Source organism: Morone saxatilis, unplaced genomic scaffold, assembly GCF_004916995.1.
Source record: "Morone saxatilis isolate NCDOM2014 unplaced genomic scaffold, NCSU_SB_2.0 Contig1, whole genome shotgun sequence".
In the NCBI taxonomy this organism is placed as follows: Eukaryota; Metazoa; Chordata; class Actinopteri; family Moronidae; genus Morone; species Morone saxatilis.
The window spans coordinates 17,085,796-17,102,988 of record NW_023339651.1 but is presented as its reverse complement, the minus strand read 5'-3'; the positions used below and the strand labels follow the sequence as shown (position 1 = coordinate 17,102,988).

At 40.6% G+C, this 17,193-nt stretch overlaps 2 protein-coding genes across 3 annotated transcripts in view; both read right to left on the bottom strand.

Moving 5' to 3' along the window:
* spata20 (spermatogenesis associated 20) overlaps positions 1-11,852 on the bottom strand; it is a 40,748-nt gene extending 28,896 nt beyond the window's left edge. For both annotated transcript variants that reach the window (XM_035668518.1, XM_035668527.1), the window contains exons 1-12: positions 11,543-11,852; positions 10,247-10,375; positions 10,100-10,164; positions 9,839-9,993; positions 9,568-9,711; positions 8,473-8,674; positions 8,253-8,383; positions 7,784-7,888; positions 7,312-7,386; positions 4,589-4,801; positions 4,075-4,267; positions 2,272-2,440 (exon numbers count right to left, since the gene is read on the bottom strand). In XM_035668518.1, coding sequence (XP_035524411.1) covers positions 2,272-2,440; positions 4,075-4,267; positions 4,589-4,801; positions 7,312-7,386; positions 7,784-7,888; positions 8,253-8,383; positions 8,473-8,674; positions 9,568-9,711; positions 9,839-9,993; positions 10,100-10,164; positions 10,247-10,375; positions 11,543-11,742 — 1,781 coding nt within the window. In that variant the 5' untranslated portion in view covers positions 11,743-11,852. The remainder of the gene's footprint in view (positions 1-2,271; positions 2,441-4,074; positions 4,268-4,588; positions 4,802-7,311; positions 7,387-7,783; positions 7,889-8,252; positions 8,384-8,472; positions 8,675-9,567; positions 9,712-9,838; positions 9,994-10,099; positions 10,165-10,246; positions 10,376-11,542) is intronic.
* A 309-nt stretch (positions 11,853-12,161) lies between these two features.
* LOC118333041 (PI-PLC X domain-containing protein 1-like) lies at positions 12,162-14,995 on the bottom strand. Its single transcript, XM_035668539.1, has 7 exons — positions 14,844-14,995; positions 14,632-14,731; positions 13,997-14,121; positions 13,772-13,903; positions 12,906-13,073; positions 12,586-12,769; positions 12,162-12,419 (listed from the first exon to the last, which is right to left on the bottom strand). Exons 2-7 carry the CDS (start codon positions 14,729-14,731, stop codon positions 12,196-12,198), a joined length of 933 nt encoding a protein of 310 aa, XP_035524432.1. The 5' UTR covers positions 14,844-14,995; the 3' UTR covers positions 12,162-12,195.
* Positions 14,996-17,193: the final 2,198 nt, after the last annotated feature.

Here is a 17,193-nt window from a genome sequence, read left to right as displayed (position 1 = left end):
CTGCACTCACTAATGCTCTTGTGGCAAAATGGGAGAAAATTCCTGCAGCCAGCTTCTAAAATCGTGTGTGAAGTCTTCCAAGAAGAGTAGTGAGTGTTAGAGAAGCATACTAATGCCTATGGTTGTGGAAAGATATGTTCAACAATCACATATAGGTAAAATGTTCAGATGACCACCTCGTCTACATACTTATGGCCATAGCTCACTGTTTGTGTGTACAGCGCGTTGTCATGTGTTTCCAGCAGAAACAATAGTTTGTTTGAAATAAACAGAGGTTATTAGTTAACATGACTGAACAAAACCTGCAGACAGACAATGACACTTCATCATCAAAGAATCTTCTGACCAACAATTACTGCTAAATTCAGTGCAAAACAGCCTGCATAAGCATCCAAACATGTTGCCAAATCAACTAGGAATGAGTCAACATCACCAGTGTCCCACTAGGACCGTGCCTCCCTCTAGTCCCTGAAGACAGTAGTAAGACTCTCAATCATCCAGTGCCAGGCAAGGGCCACAGAAAACCCATGGCATCAACTCCTCTACACCTCCACAGTCTATTAACCCAGTTAGTCTCACCTATCATTCCTCCTGGTCCATGGCCCATATGTGATGTACCTATGTATGGAAACTAAACCAGGATCGAGAAAAGGGCCTTGGTAAGCATTCTCCATGCTGACACCGTCCTGAATTGGACAATTATGAATGAGACGGAACCTGTGGAACAAGGCCAGAGTGTTTAGGCACGAGTGTGTAGATGTTCATGCGTGTTTAAAATTGTATGCATTTTATCTTGTGTGTCTCCTGGCATATTTTTCTGCTGATTCGGTGGCTTTTAACACTCATTCATTCACAGTAACTAGGGCACAGGGCTGGCCAACAGAACAAGGACACCTGGAGCGCTGTGTACAATTTAACAAGGCACTGTGTGTTTGTGTGAGTGTGTGTGTTTATTTCCAGCCGAATCCACTGGTTGAATGCTACCACCAGCCGATCAGGGAGTTTATTATTCTTGTTACTGTTGGCTGTATGGAGTAAGCTGACTTGTTAAATGTTATGTATAAGAGAAATGAAAGGATTCAAATATTTTGTGTTAACACAGCTACATTTCTGCTGGGGGAACCTGATTTCTTGGCCACAGTAAGTTCAACCAAAACTTATAAATCTAAATAAATCTCCATAGTTGATCAGTATGCATATTGTACTAGGATAACATTCAAATACATACAATAAGCAAGAAAAACTGCAAATGCTCCTGCTACAGCCTCTCCTCTCACTGCGCTGTCAGCCCAAAAACTCATGTGAACACGTTCTCTGATTTCCTGCCGTAACCTGATTTATCCAAATATATTCCATCCTAGCACAGTACGACAACTGCTTGTTGCTCCTGTACTAAGTGTGAAACCCTCCCTCACAGAATTTGTTGCATTATTTCTTTAATCTTGGATTTAAATGAATTTTCTGGCATTGCCATTGCAGTGCTAGAAATAGACAAAAACAAGACAAGATCAGTGACTGAGCTGTTCCAGGTTAAAAAGGTTGGTGTGACATAACAGTGGCCAAAATGCTCTCTCTAATTATGGTACTTGATGTACATTGTTAAACAGTATGCTGTTGAGTGTCTGACTACTACTGGTCCTATGGGGCAATGTTTTGATGAGTGGGTCGGGTCCCTGCTTTGATTGTATTTCACATTTGTGGATGTCAACAAACTCTACATCAATACACATTCAAAACACTGCCTATACAAATGGGATGTGGGGACCCACTTGCTGTAGAATCAGGAATATCTTACTGCAGCTGCCACTGTAGTGAAATACTAATACTTTTATCTCATCTATACACACTGCAAACACACATCTGGATAGTCATTCAAAACTGTTCACATATCAGAACCCGTTTAAAAAACACATATTATTTATATTAAGAGTTTAACTCTGAAAACTTCAGCTAATCTGCTTCATGAGGACTGTGTAAGGTTCGGTTGATCGGATTTGACTGACAATGCCCTGACAACTAAACGACCCCACAACTGACAATTCAAATGTTACTAAATCAAGATTGGTGCGCAGGAGTGTGCAACATCAGTTCAGAGAATCAAACAGAGAAATGAAAGTGCGATAAGCAACACAATAGACAATAAACTTGAGCAGAAGGTAATGTGTTCATACAGGAAGCAATCAATCATATAATAACAAGCTGATTGAGAAAACAGTGTAGGTGTTCAGGGCCTTTAAATCTCAACTGCCACATTATCAAAACTCTCCTTACATCTGCTGCACCTCCATTTCGTCTCCACGGTAACAGGATCGGAGGATGGTCTGCTGCTCAGCATCCCACAGGTGCTCCTTTAGGAAGTTACCAGCCTGCGCCGCCCTCTCCAGCAGGGCCTTGTCCCCCAGCACAGCCCCAACACGAGCGTAAGCAGAGAGCATGAGGCCTGAGGGGAGCAAAGAAGAAGTGACGGTGGCTGTGGCGGGATGATAAAATGACTGCTACTCATCTTAAAACATCATGTTCTGCAGTGTGTGTGTGCTGCAGCTACCACACACCCAGGTTAGTTATTTTTCACTCTTTTGAAGTCCCCTTGTTTTCTCTCATTCCTTCTCCCTCTCTATATCCATCCCTTCCTCCCTCTTTCCCTCCACTCCTCTTTCATGTAGCGTATCAAAGCCTGGTGAGTGCACAGCCCGCTCTTCAAAGTGTTGCGGCGGAGGACAGGTGATTAATGGAGGGGTTTCTTCATTAGAGAGGAGAAGGGAGTCTTGCATCTAATTGGAAAGTTCTCAGGATCGCAGAGCCTCATTACCTCTCTAACACACTCTGTCTTGAGACGTCGGGCCTAGAAGCAGGATTTGTGGTTGTACGAGTGTGTTTAGTGTATGTGTGGTGAGCTTTTTGTTCTTGTAATTAATCACATCTGAGACAATGGGCTGGACAAACAATGTTGAGCAGTGTCCAAATTGGCATCACACTAATGGAAAGTGACAACTAGTGTCTCTATAATAATCTACACACATTTTCACACTGCTAATGATAAATGTCTGTATAAATATTTGTATATATATATAAAACTCTAACCAACAACTTACAAAGTGCCGTATGCCTAGGCTACAACAGGCTTTTATATTTGTCCGTCTAATACCTCTGCTTGGCATTAGCTTGTTTTCTTTAATGTGTTATGGTTGTTTTGGGTCTGAAAACAATCTGTCAAATGCATAGAACATGATAACCATCAGTAGCAGCCTACTGATACTGAGTCAGTTACACCAAAATTCAATTGTAAAATAAATGATTACTTTACTATACTAGTCTTAGTTTTTGCTAAATTAATTGATCAACTTTTAATACTTTTTAAAGACCGCACAGATATCATGTATTTATCAAGCCTATATTTACCCTTTTGAATGTGTAAATCACCTTGCACATGTACAATTCTAATTAAATATCATTGGTCTGTTTGGAATATGTTAAATGTTAAGTCTGTATATTTGATTTTACTGAATTAATTTCATATGCAGAATACCTACTCTATAGGGCTTTTCACACTGCACTCTGCCCGGGCCTAAAAGCCTTCTAAGAACCTTCTTAGCCCCAGGCTAATGGAGCTGTGAGTCCCAGGTTAAAGGTCTAGTGTGTAGGGTTTTGTGGCATCTAGCGGTATAGTTGCAGATTGCAATTCATTCGCTTCCCCCTTCCTGTCCAAACACACAACAATAAATAAATAACACAATAAATGTGAAAGTGAATGAGTTTCGATTGGGCGGCAGCTCAACCAGATGAGCTGCCAGGGCATATATTGTGAAATATGTCACGTTTTCATTACTGAGATATGGTGATTAATAACATAATACCATTGCCTCATTAGCAACAGCAATCATTTTGTCAGTTCGTGTGTCACAACTCAATGTCTGGTGCAAGTGTGACAGAAATTGAAACTTTATCAATAAACTGAGGTAAAATATCTCCCTGCACCTACCACTAAGTCACTTGGAAAATGAATGTGTTTATTTGACTAGAACAAGATGATATTAGTGTAATAGCTTCATTGCTGTAAACTTGTTTAGACTTTACCATTCCAGGAAGCCAACATCTTGGTGTCCAGGTGTGGGCGGGGCCGACTCTTCCTCACTTCCGCCATTTTGCCTCTGGCGGAGGCTAGGAGCTCGTTGACTTTCTCAACACTGATGCCAAAGTGAGCAGCCGTTAACTCTACTGAATAGCGCACGATCAGCACATTCTGGCCCTGCAGCTCACCGTGGGGGTCCTGGCAACATACAGTACGGTGGATAAGAGGGTGTTCACACAAATGAACTCATACTGACTGCAACAGATGTCATGTTAATGCCTTAATGGACCAGGTGTAACACCATAAATTGCTGTGAGAATATAATGAAACAAATGATTAAATAGTCTGCATTACCTCTTCAATCTACACAATTATTTGCATGACTTTTTGATGAATCTGTTCACATAAGCACCATATCTGAGTCTTGTTTGTCTGATTTTTCTTTCCATCCATTCACTCTTTCATCTCTAACTGTGGTCCAAGCAAAGAATGCAGAGGCTATATAAAAATTAAAAGCACCTGTTCTGGAGCAACATTGCCTTGCACCTTCACCCCATAGTGGTGCATGAAGATGTCTGCCTGCGTGGCAGATCCAGTGGCACCCTCCACCACGTCTGGCAACAGTTCCCGAACTTCTGAGGCTGTCCAGACGCAGAAAGCCCCTTCACGCTTTTCTGGTCCGCCTGATGCTGGGACAGAGTCTGCATCCTCTGCACTGTAGAAACCCCCGGACTGTTTCAGACCACAGGAATGGAGGAGGTGGAAGGAGAGGAAGAACTGCATTTGAATAGCAAGCTTATTTGAGATTTTAAAAAATAGGACTAATATGACTTATGTACAGCAGCCCTAAGATTTCCCACTAAAACATTCTGTTAAGTCACATGGTGCATAGATGATCCTATTCAACTGTCATAGTAGGCCAAAAAAAAGTCAAGCTTTCTTTGGTCAAACAAACACATTAAAGACCACTAGCATGACACTTTGCCAAAGAAAAAAAAAGCAGCATTTTTGTTTCATCATTGAATCAAGTCTTTAACATTACTGTTACAATTATCTTCTTATAATTAATGATCACTGTAGCTGGGGAACAAAGTGAAGCTGAGAGGTAGTAATACTGACAGAATCCTTCTCAAAGAATTAGGTCTGTTTTGTTTTTTCATGTATTTTGTATTTTATATTAATCCATTTTTCAAGGAACTCAAAGACACATAAAACACATTAAAATACATAAAATAAGTTAAAAGGGTACGTTAAAAAGGTACAAAACACACAAAATATATACAAGCAGTTCAGAAGACATGGGTTTTCAGTAGTTTGAGTAGTTTATTTCATGTGACTGTGTGCCTGAAAAAGGTTGTCCCGCCTGTGTATACTTACTGTGAAATTGCCAGAATACATGAAAAAGATACAAAAAAAGATTTGAAATGGAAGAATTTTTTTTGGCATTTCGAGAATTAAGTTGAAATGTCGAGAATGAAGACAAATCGGATGTCGATAAAAGTTAACTCATTTGTCTCTTGCAAACTACCTGTGTCCATTTTCCGTGTGTCTGTCAGTGCACAGTCGTTCAAGGCATCCTCCCAAGCGCACAATGGTCTGCGATTTCTTTTGGTCGTTGTTTGTTCTGTAATAAGCTTCCAGCTACACAACATAGTGACTAAAATCATCAGTACAACCATTGATGGCTATGCCATATGGCTTCTGCTTATCGTACAAATCCATGTGCCATAGCATGTGGAGACCTGCGTCTCAGAAGCCGTGCTTGCCAGAGCTCCACGACATCAGGATCAATCAACTGTTTTATTATGTCTTGTGATACAACATATCCTCTATGTACGCACATCCTGCGCTGTGTGTAAAAAGGCCCCAATGCGGAGGAGGCACCACAAAAACAGCCTAATGATCATTAATCATAATACTGACAATGTTATATATAGGGGGCAGCGCTTGGTGTTATCACGTTTTACTCTCATTTATGGTTGCACTTCTTTGTCCTCTCCTCTGCAGGACAGTGAGCGTCTGACTTAGACACACAGGGAGCAGTAGAGAAGCGACATTTCCACCTGCTTTGTCCCCAGTTGTTGTAACAACCATGCGCTTGTTAATATAACAATGCATCAAGCTGTCTATATGTAGTCTGTTTATGTTATGAGGACAGGAGAAAGGACTGGTACTGACTGGTGTCTGTGTGTATGATATTATGCATTTTTGATTTGTTTCCAGAGAGGTATTATTGAGTTTATATAGTGACTTTTGGTTCAATGCTAGTCCACTTTATATGCGCTAATGCTTCTAGTTTGATTTATTCTCAAAAGTTCGTCTTTATTCTCAAAATGCAAAATAAATAAATAAAATCTTCGTCCTATCATTTTTTTTCACTTCTGCATGGCCATAATACTCCTCCATACAAATCAGACGGTAATCAATGAATTGATCAAAACCTTTCAAGGGTCTGAGAACTGTATATACAATGATATTTATGTAAGGAGAGCTAAAACGATCAAATCTGAAAGCAATCAATGAATCAATCTACAGCTTGAAAGGGTCTGATTATACACAATATCATGTAAGCAGTCTTTGGCCCTGTATAAAGTGTATAACAGTATTTTTACAGTCATGATAAAAGGTTGAGGAGTCTACCTCTCTGAGAGAAGATACCAGCCATAGTAGCACCAAAGAAACATACAGTCTACAGAAAATTACATTTGCTGCGTCTATTCATTAGCGTATTACATTATAAATCTTGGGGAATATAATGATTACAACGAGTGTGCTTTTAATTGTATGCTCCGTTCCCGGCTGTCGACTCATTAATCAAAAAGGAAAAAAGGGATGACCCTCAGAGGAGCGCAAGAGGTTTAAGAGGCTATTTGTCAGCGGGGTCCCACCCCTTGCCCTAGAGCATATACGAGCGCACAGACGTGCACCCGCGCACACACTGGAAACACACTTATTATCTCCTGGTGGAACAGTTAGTGTTTATGCTTTGTCAGCAGCAAGTACAGACGTTGTGACAGCAAACTGCAGTTTATATTACTACTTTTTAATGACTCGCCTCTGACAGAATGCATTCCCAAACATTGCATTAATACTAGCCTTAACTTACACCATAACCCAAAGCATGTGCTAAATAAACTTCTCTTTTGTATCTTTTTTCACGCTGGTTACCCAGTGAGGATATCTGGTCCCCATAAAACCAGTAACAAACATATGCACGTCCTAACATGCTGCAGATGATTTACCTTGTCACTCAGGTCTCTGGTGACGTACAGCAGTATGTCCTTAGCCACATCTGCAAAGAGTTGCTCACCTGATACCTGGAAAAGCAGAAACACATAGCACACACACCTGCTTAGAATCGGGATTCAACCATAACATAACCTTAAACATACCGCCGTATGATTTATATGCGCGAGTATGTGTGTTTGAGTTTGCCTGCATCCTTGTGTCCTAATTAACTTTTTTCTCTCCGTCTCTGTAAAAAACAGGCCAGCCCAGAACACACTTATGAGAAAACAAACTGAAAACAATAACAGGCCTTACAACTTACCCAACTGTGATGAGTGGTTTAGCGCCTTCACTGTCGTGTGTTTTTATTAAGCAAAATATATGTTTTTCCCAAGTCTCACATGGATGATTTTTCCATATGGGGATAAATTACTTGGACAAGAGAGACACATTGTCAGACACACAAAGAAAAACAGAGATACACACCTGGGATGCAGTTATATAGGCTACAGCCAGCTGAGCCTGGTCGTACAACATCTTTTCAAAGTGAGGAACATGCCAGGAGGAATCTGTAGAGTAACGATGAAAACCCTGCAGAACAGAGACATAAAGAGAGATACAGTATGTACTTTCTGAGGCTAATATTCACTTAAAATGATCTGTTATATACCAATACTACACTGCACTGGCAGCACAGACCTGAAAGGGCACAAATCATCAATATCTTCATATAAAGAGACACACAGTACATCTGTTTATGTCTGTACAGAAACAAACTAAGCTTGCAAATAGCAAATATTTTCATTATTACCTAATCTGGTGACAATTTTCATTATTTATATAATAATATTTCATTATTAATTTATTTAGTCACTGCATTGAAAAATGCCCATATTAACTGTCCAGAGCCCAAATGGCATTTTGAAACTGCTTTTCAATTCAAACACGTATGAACCTGTGCTACGTGGTCGTGGATGCCTCCCAGCGCCATCATGCGGAGTGTGTGCAGCGCCATCTGAAGAGCCTCGACGCCCTCTGAGGTGGAGCGGTTCACAGACCAGTAAGACATGAGGAACATCAGATTCACTACGGAGGGAGGAAGAGAAATATTAAAAGTCAGAGAGTTAAATAAAGAGAGAGAAAGATATGTCCACTGTGGTTCTTGCTGAGTCTACCTGGTGTGGGGAACTTGGGAGCGTCTCTAAAGCCACCATACTCCTCCTCGTAGGAATGCGCCAACTGCTGGAAGCAGCGATTAGCAACATCTGGGGCCAGTGGAGGACTCTCTCCTGGGTTTGCAGCGACGGCTGTGCCTTTCTTTAGTGCTTCAAGGATCCTCTCTCCACTGGACTCCAAAGCAGGACGGTTATTCTGCCACTGAGGATCATTAAGTCATGCTTGTAATATGTAGGGATGATAAAGTAGTGTTTCCCCAATATTTTATTTCAGGCCCACAACCAAAAAACTAAAAAACAAGGCGTGCAAGGTGGCATATTGACACGGTCAGCTTCAGTAGTCTGCAATTTGTATTTGTGTTCAGATTTTTGTTCACTCTGTATAGTCAAGACTTAAAACAAAGCTGCACACAGTGTACATTATACATGCTGAACGGTATCCTCCTTGTCCTTGCAGCCTGTTCCTATATTAAATTCTTAAATGCAAGGATACATTTATATTGCTATCAAAAGCAATCATGAGTTGGGAGTTGTAGCCCAGTACCCTGTTCATGGTGGAGAAATCACATTCACAGTTCAAACCAGTGTTGTGCAAGTTGACACTTCAAAAGAGTTAGCTCAAAGTTCAGTTCACACAGATTAAAATGAACTACTTCATGTTCTTAGTTTACAATTTTGAAGATCACAGTCCCAGATGTGAAATAGTTCACATTCATTTCTTTAATTCTTTTGAAATGAGCTGCTTCATAATACACTGAGTTGACTTGAGTGGAGGAACTTTGCAGCTGTTGGCTGGCGGTCTTTGTTTATGATTTCTTATGATCATCATTCACTTAATGAGCTGCCAGCTTTCAACAGTTTGTTTCCCACTCTCCTCAAATGAGAGTGAAACTTAAATTCCACCTGGTATGGCTTCATTGCTTGGCTCTGGAGTTTTGGCAAAAAAAGGTTAATATATTTGGTTTTCCATCCCCATTACAGATTTTTCTCTTTTTAGGTGGCACCATAATCACGTTAGCTCACCTGCATCCATACACTGAATTGAAAAGACAAAAAAAACCTTTCTACAACTGTTAAAGTAAAGTCCTGTTCTACCTGTTCCATGATTCTGGTGAGCACTGTTTTGAGTCCAGGTCTTCTTGCATGGTCTCTGGGAGGGAAGTATGTGCCTCCAATGAAAGGTCGAAGTTCAGGGGTCAACCACACACTCATGGGCCAACCTCCTCCTCCACTTGTTGCCTGTGGACATCAACCAACAGTCATGAGAGTATTAGCAGTGACAAATAAGAGGCCTTCGTGAGAAAACCTAAATGTAAGCACACATGTGCACACACACACACACACACACACACACACACACACACACCTGTACAAAGGTCATGTAGACCTTGTCCACATCAGGTCTCTCTTCTCGGTCTAATTTGATGCACACAAAGTTGTCACTAAGGATTTTGCCAATTTCCTCATCTTCAAAAGACTCCCTCTCCATAACATGGCACCAATGGCATGTTGAGTATCCCACTGATGGACAGAGAGAGACAGAGAGAGAGACAGAGAGAAATAAAGAGAGAGAGAGAGAGGTTTACAGAAAACCTTCCAGTACAAGCACACGAGAGAGGCTTCTTACCTGATAAAAAGATCGGTTTGTCTTCATTCTTCGCTTTGTCAAAAGCCTCCTGTCCCCATGGATACCTGAAACAAACATGATATTAGTTTACATATGACATGATATCAGCTTTTAGGAATGTGTGCCTATCTGTTTAAAGGCACTCACCAGTCCACAGGGTTGTGTGCATGCTGCAGCAGGTAGGGCGACCTCTCCTTGGCTAACCTGTTGGTGTGTGTGTGAGGGGAAGATGATGGCCCTTCACCCCCTGACGCCATGCTCATAAAAACAGACGAACTGGGCACACAAATATATTTACAATTTTAGTTGCTGTTTGTTGGCAGCAATGTAAAGACGTCTACAAAAGTCAGACATCGTATAAAAAGGTATATTTTGTGCGCCCTTAGTTACTCCAAATATATCCCATACAGCAGAAAATTAAGAAAGGAGCATTTTTTAATTTGATATCTTGGTGCTTTAATACCTCTGCATTGCAATTGATTATGTTAGAAACGAGTGTATTCCATTAAGGTGTTCCAGTTATTAGTCATTAGCACAGCTGAGATTTTTCTGCCATGAGAAGTCAAGCCTGACCAATACAGAAAAGGGCAACATTTACTGTCGATGTAATGTTAACTAATTAAAAGACAAACCTTGTTTTGACAACGTGGAGCCAAGCTAACTGTTAACTTTACGACATTTGTCCGCCTTCAGCTGTTTTAACCAGCATGCATAATATTAAAACGCAAGGTTATCACGCTGACAGCTAGCTGACACTGAATAAGCTCGTTAGCAGCTCCCTGCTACAGCTGCAGTAGCTGCAGTAGCTGTCACTGAGACTGTAGCGGTCAGCCAACAGTCATGTCGACTCCCATTTGAATATTCGCAAATTTAATGTGACTTTGCTGATAAGCAAAGGTTAATGCTTCGGGAAACCTGACTGAACACAATTTCCGATATATTAGACTATTCATTAAAATTCGGCCGAAATAGCTATGGCACTTGGACACATATCTAGCTTTTATGTGATTGTTTACATGTAACCCAAGGGCACTTAGTTTGATTTAACCGTTAGCAGAGGGAGGTCGTGCAGCTACCAGACAAACCAGCTAGCTAGAAAAACCTGACAAATTATTAAATAAAAGTGCTGCTTGGTGCTTTATGTAGTGTTACCGAATTAAAATACGAGGCATGTGGACCTTCTTTAAATGTCTTGACTCACACGGGCATGTCTCCTGGCAACAGATAAGCTGGGGACATATTTATTTGTATGCTTTCGTAATGGAGTTTCGCTCAAGTCCTCTATGCATCCAAAACCACGTCACCACTGGTCACGGCAACTAGCGTGTGGCAAGAAACACAGCACCTATCAACATTTGACGTGCCATGAATTATCTTCGCCAGGCATGTTCACTGCCACATCTTGCGTTAGCGTTAGCAACCCATTAGCCGTGGTGGCTTTACCTGAGGTAGTAGGCCGGCTGGGGATGGTGCAGGAGCGGTGACCTGTCGCTTGGTGGGTGGGGAACTTGTCTTAACCACCTCACGTTACCCCCCGAGTGTTGATGTTGGCTGTCGGCGCTCAAAAAAGCTGCAGTTAAAATGCGTGCAGGCTCCACGCGGCTATTTTTGGACGTCGACTGACGCCATGCTAGTCTTAACATCCTAATCCACCAAGTGTGTTGCTTAGTTACTCTAGCAAGCTAACGTTAGCTACTTTTTTGGTAACAGAGAAGCCAAAACTTCCAGGGCATGAGGGGGAACACTTTATTGCAATACCATAAATTGACACACGATGGCGCGCCAACAGGCGAGGTAAACTCAGAACAAATACAGTGTATGTTGGTTCTTCTAATCATACACCATAGGTCATTGAGAGAGCAAGAGGGTGAATGTGTTGTAAAGGGAAAAAAAAGAGCGAAAAGACAATTCTGACTCGTCAAAGCACAACACAGGTGGGCTTAATAACAGTAACAGCTCAGTTCAAGTGCCGCAGTAACAGCAGGTTCTTCCCCATGTAGAGTGCAGCTATAATTAATACACATGTGAGTTTCCTGCTATGACATGACAAAAAAAACTCCATTACTGTTTCCTCTTTGCTTAATTCACACACGTTTCTAAATGTTGAGCTTGACAACCGTTGGGACAAAGTCGCCATGAGTCGCCAGGTCTGAGGCGACAATGTTCATGGGTATTTTGCCAGCTTGCACTGTGACCCACTGCAGCAGTCTCGGCAGGCTCCTCCGTACGACGTTGAGAAAGTTGTCACAAAGGCGAAGGACGTACTTGAGTATCCTGGCATCTTCTGGCAGTGTCAGGTTCAAGCCACACACAAAGAAACCTGTAGGTCATGAGAGGGGGATAAAGCTCAGCCACCAATTCATAGAAGAGAATATCATTTTCTAAATGGGTTGCACTTTAATCATCATGCAGGAGATGGAGATTATGCATGAATGACCAGCCCTGGTCTGTGTTAAGATCAAGCTGCAGGAGCAGAGAAAACTCACCATAAGGTTTTCCATTTTTCAAATCCTCTTGAAGTTTTGATTCAACTTCTGTGGGGTTCATATTATTGCCATAGTAATACAATATTTTACGCCAGAGCTCAGGATCCTGAATTGCTGCATAATCATACGAAACTATGACATTTCTGCCTTTGTCCCAGCAGCTCTTCAGGGTAGGGATGGGCTGCTGTGATACATAGAAAGCATTGGTTTTGAGGGTGGTATAAGCTCAAGTTGTTTTTATTTGACAGCCATAGTAGCTTACAGTAGACTTTGATATATTTGACTTCTTGATCTTAATGGTAAAATTCAGCATACTGTACCTCTTTAGGGATGAGTTTGGCTCCGAACAAGGTCTTGATGAATTTGATAAGATGGGGGTGGAGCTGCTTCTCAGTGCTTTTGTCGAACCCTTTGAAGTGGGATAAAGCGAGGATGAGGATCTCTTTGGGGTGCCTCTCTGCCCAGTCATTTATGTCCTTGAGAACAGTCTGATCACAATGGCAGAATAGTAGTTCTTAATACAGTACCTCTTTTACTTATTTAAAAGAAAAACATATTCATTTGAGTGGATCATTGGATTGTTTTGGATTGTTCAAATATCAAAAACAGCCCATACAAACCAATAGTAATACAGTAGTTATTCAGTTATTCTGACTGGATTTGACCTTTTGTGGATATGCACAATATCATATAGAGCCTGTGAATTTCTTTGTAATTGGTTACAAGCAGTATCTGAACTGGAACCTTAAAGGTACCAGCACCCTAATTCACCTTAAGCCTAATCCTAAACACAACATAACTCTAACCCTAATTCTTTTGGTGTTTTTATATCTATTTTAACATGGACATTTTCAGTGCTGTTTCCTTTTAGGAGTACCTCGCCAACATAGCTGTAGGTAGGGTTTTAGAAACACAGAGGTCGAAAAAAAGTGAACTTTCCAGGAGCAGTTTGGGGATACGTGTCAAAGCATCAAAGTAGTCATTTTTAGGCAATTATTGCAGAACTGTTATTGTATAGCACTGGGAAAAAATCCCCAGGACTCAATACATGGGGCACGCTCCACCAGGTGAGCTACCAGGACACCCTTTTCAGACTTTATTTTGACAGTTTACTGTGTAGACAGGACAAAATGTACTTCTAAATATTAATTGTTGTATAAATAATGAAAAGTGGCAATGTTCTTACCTCCACATCAGTGCGTGTGCACAGCCCATGGTAAAAGTAAAGCCTTGTGGGGTTGGGGTCATTTGGCTTGCGAGCAATCCTCAGGTCAAAGTAGCGAACTCCTGCATTCAGTTGCTTTGTAATGGTCTCCTCCTGCATTACAAGCCACTACAACAGTCAGACATACACTCTCTATTTATTTGAATGTACAAGTGCATACTGACTGAGGTTTTGAACACCATTTACCTGAGTCATTGCCCATTTGCGCACTATTTTACGTGCACAACAAATCTTGCTGAATTTTTTAAGTCTATCAGGCTCTATTATAGAGGAGTTGATGTCCAAGTCATAACTCATTGAGTCGTGGCTACCTGGGAATTACCAAACACACACACACACACACACACACACAGTGTCATAGCAATTTTACTGTTTTGATAGCATGTCTGCAGACTTTTAGTCCCATTCAGATAAAAGGATAGTTGTTACTGTACTTTATGAGGCGATAAAATTTTCCTCACTCTTGAACTAAATAAATTATCTAAAAACAAGCCTCAGCCTTGCTTCTAATTTTGCCCAGTGGCCACTATTGCAGTGAAAAAATTCTCTGAGACCCAAAAACCATTTTCCCCACCATTATGACCATTGTAAAACAGATGCCTGTAAAACAGGACAGGACACCTTGAAATGCAAACAAGGTCAATTATGACTCTTTCTGCCATGATTTGTTTTAGGGTGGCCAAAGCTGAGCAATTCTTATTGGACTGAATAGATACCATCTATGGGTCCAGTATCCAGCTTTAATAATACATCCATTGTTTTAGTTCAATGCAGTAATGCAGCAAAGTAAGCAGTTAGGCTGCATTATTTCAGCTTCATACCTGGTATGGCTAGATCAGAAAGAGGAACGCTGTGACGATCAGCTGGTAGTTGCGACATCCAGTCACAGTAGCTTTTGACTTCTGCTGCAGACATTGGCATCTAAAATTCCACATAAAACAACTCAAAGTCAAGCCTCAATTTCCTACTAAGCCAGTAGTTTGTAACAAAAAAACAGATATGAAGGTCAACATTTTAAAGGAATAGCACTTACCCTGCCAAGGTGATTCCTTGCTTCTTCCTTGAGTTCTTTATTACCTCAGATGTGACAGTGCAAAGTGTACAAACAACTGATTTTGTCTTAAACCTGATTAGTCTTATGGTACTCTTCAAGACACTCAGTATTCAAGTTACCAACTTACTAGCACCGGGGTAAAAGAGCAAAGTGTATGTGCTTTTGCTGGTTTAACAGGTTTTTCTTACCAGGAAGTACACTGTATGAGGAGATCTAATCATAGAATTGACACTGTATAAATGTTTGGTGAAGGTGCTATGTAGTGATGGTGATACTTCCTCATACCAGAAACATGAGACCTGTAAATAAAGTGAGCAAAGAAACTTGACATGCTTGTTACCTTCAGTTGTGGACCAAATTCAAGATTTAGTCACTAAATCAATACAGATTTTGGTTATCTGACATTTTTGTCACATTTTGGCAAAAGGGTAAATTCTGTTGTTAGCATGTTCAACATTGCGCTGTGTTTTAAATGCTTGTAACTGGTGGTCAAATCATGATAATTGAAGTACTATCACACAATTTTAAGCGCATTACATTGCATAGCTGACACTTTTATCCAAAGCAACTTATAATGAGTGCATTCAATCATGTGGATTGTGCAACCCAAAAATTGCAAGAATCAGGCTAACAACGTCATCACATCTGCTGAACTGCTTCAAGTGCTACATTAAGAGATAAAGAAATAGTTAAAAGAATTGAAACCAGACTGGTGGGCGTCTAGAAGGTTGCTCTGGTGCTCCAGTGTTTTAGAAACAAATAAATAAGAGAGACAGGTCTGTAATAAAAAATATGGTTGTATTTATGTCACCATGGGTTGACGCTGAGAACCTTTGCAATTTCAATTGTAAATCATTCACTGAAAACAAACAGAATCAGAATCTCAGAAATACTTTCTAAACACAGGACAAACCCCATTAGGGATGACTATTAGAGTTAATTGTAAAAGACTAATTTAAGACCAGGATGGACATTGCTTACTCAATGGTGGCCACCAGAGGCACCTGTCACTGAATTAAAGCCATAAGATGAGGTTGAAACCTTTGAGAGCTGGAATGGTCCTTAGACCTTGGTTATTTTGTTGCATATATACTGTTCCCAAAAAGTCAAGAATGAACTTAACTAATTAAGAATTAACATTCATTATCTTACAAATGACAAATTGACTTCATAAGCAATAAAACACACCAATATAATCAGAGGATTTAATGCTACAGTCTTACTCGGTTTGGTGTGAGCAGCAGCTTATGGTGCCAAATGTTTAATAATATTAGCAACATTCCTTCTGTGTAACTGACATTAGGCATTCAGCTCGCTGACTTTATGGCTCTTCTCTACTTCTTCTGCTTTCAACACTATGTTTTGGCATTTACCATTATCCCATAATTGTGTTTTTAGGGCCACATGAAGGAAAATGAAAAAAGTGTAATTTAATTTGATCTTAAACCCTGGTTAAGTTGTTTGATAAAGCTATATGTGTCATGCCTGGAACTCACAGATCCGACAAAGACACACACACACACACACAGGCAGCAGGAGAAAAGCCCCTCCCTGCAGGTGCTTTTTTACATCAATGTTGCAGAAGAGGAGCAGAATCGCTTATTGACGTGAGGAGAAAAAAATCTGCTTCATGCTCCATGTAGTTTAGCATTGACATAAATGGGTTTAGTTGATTTAACTTTTTATTGGATTTAAGGAATTTTAATAATTTACAGGACAAGAAAAATATTTGAGTTGTTACAGTAGCACTGAAAACCATACATGTTGGAATCCTACTATCCCACTAAGATGTATACAGGATTGTTGCAAGACTCTTTGGGCAAGGTGACTTCAGGCTGAATATTTACCCATGGCCAGACATAATCTTGGCTCTGCTGAATAATAGTACTGTCTGATGAAGACATCACCCAGTATTTACTTCCATTGAGAAAGCCAGAAAGGCAGCCATAGTGTTGAGTCTGTGGGAGGCATTCTGGACAAGAATTTCAGATGGAGGTGAAGCGGAGTGAGGTGAGAAAATACAAAGTCTGGCAGGGAAAACAAACACACCTGATGGATGCGGGGAGGGTGAATTCCTGTCCATGGATGTGGAAGGTCACAGCTGGCATTTGGGCAATGTTGCAAGTCGCCTTCACATATTTAATGTAATTTAATTATAAACTGACAACAGTTAGTCGCCTCAGCACATGGTTCTCAGCAGTAACAGTGTTTGTGACAAAGTAGACTCATCTCTGTCATTTGTCACTTATTTATTTAGGTATTTACTTGTTAGGTTACCTGTTGTTTCATTTGTACACCTTTTGTTTATTCAATTACATTAACCATAAAT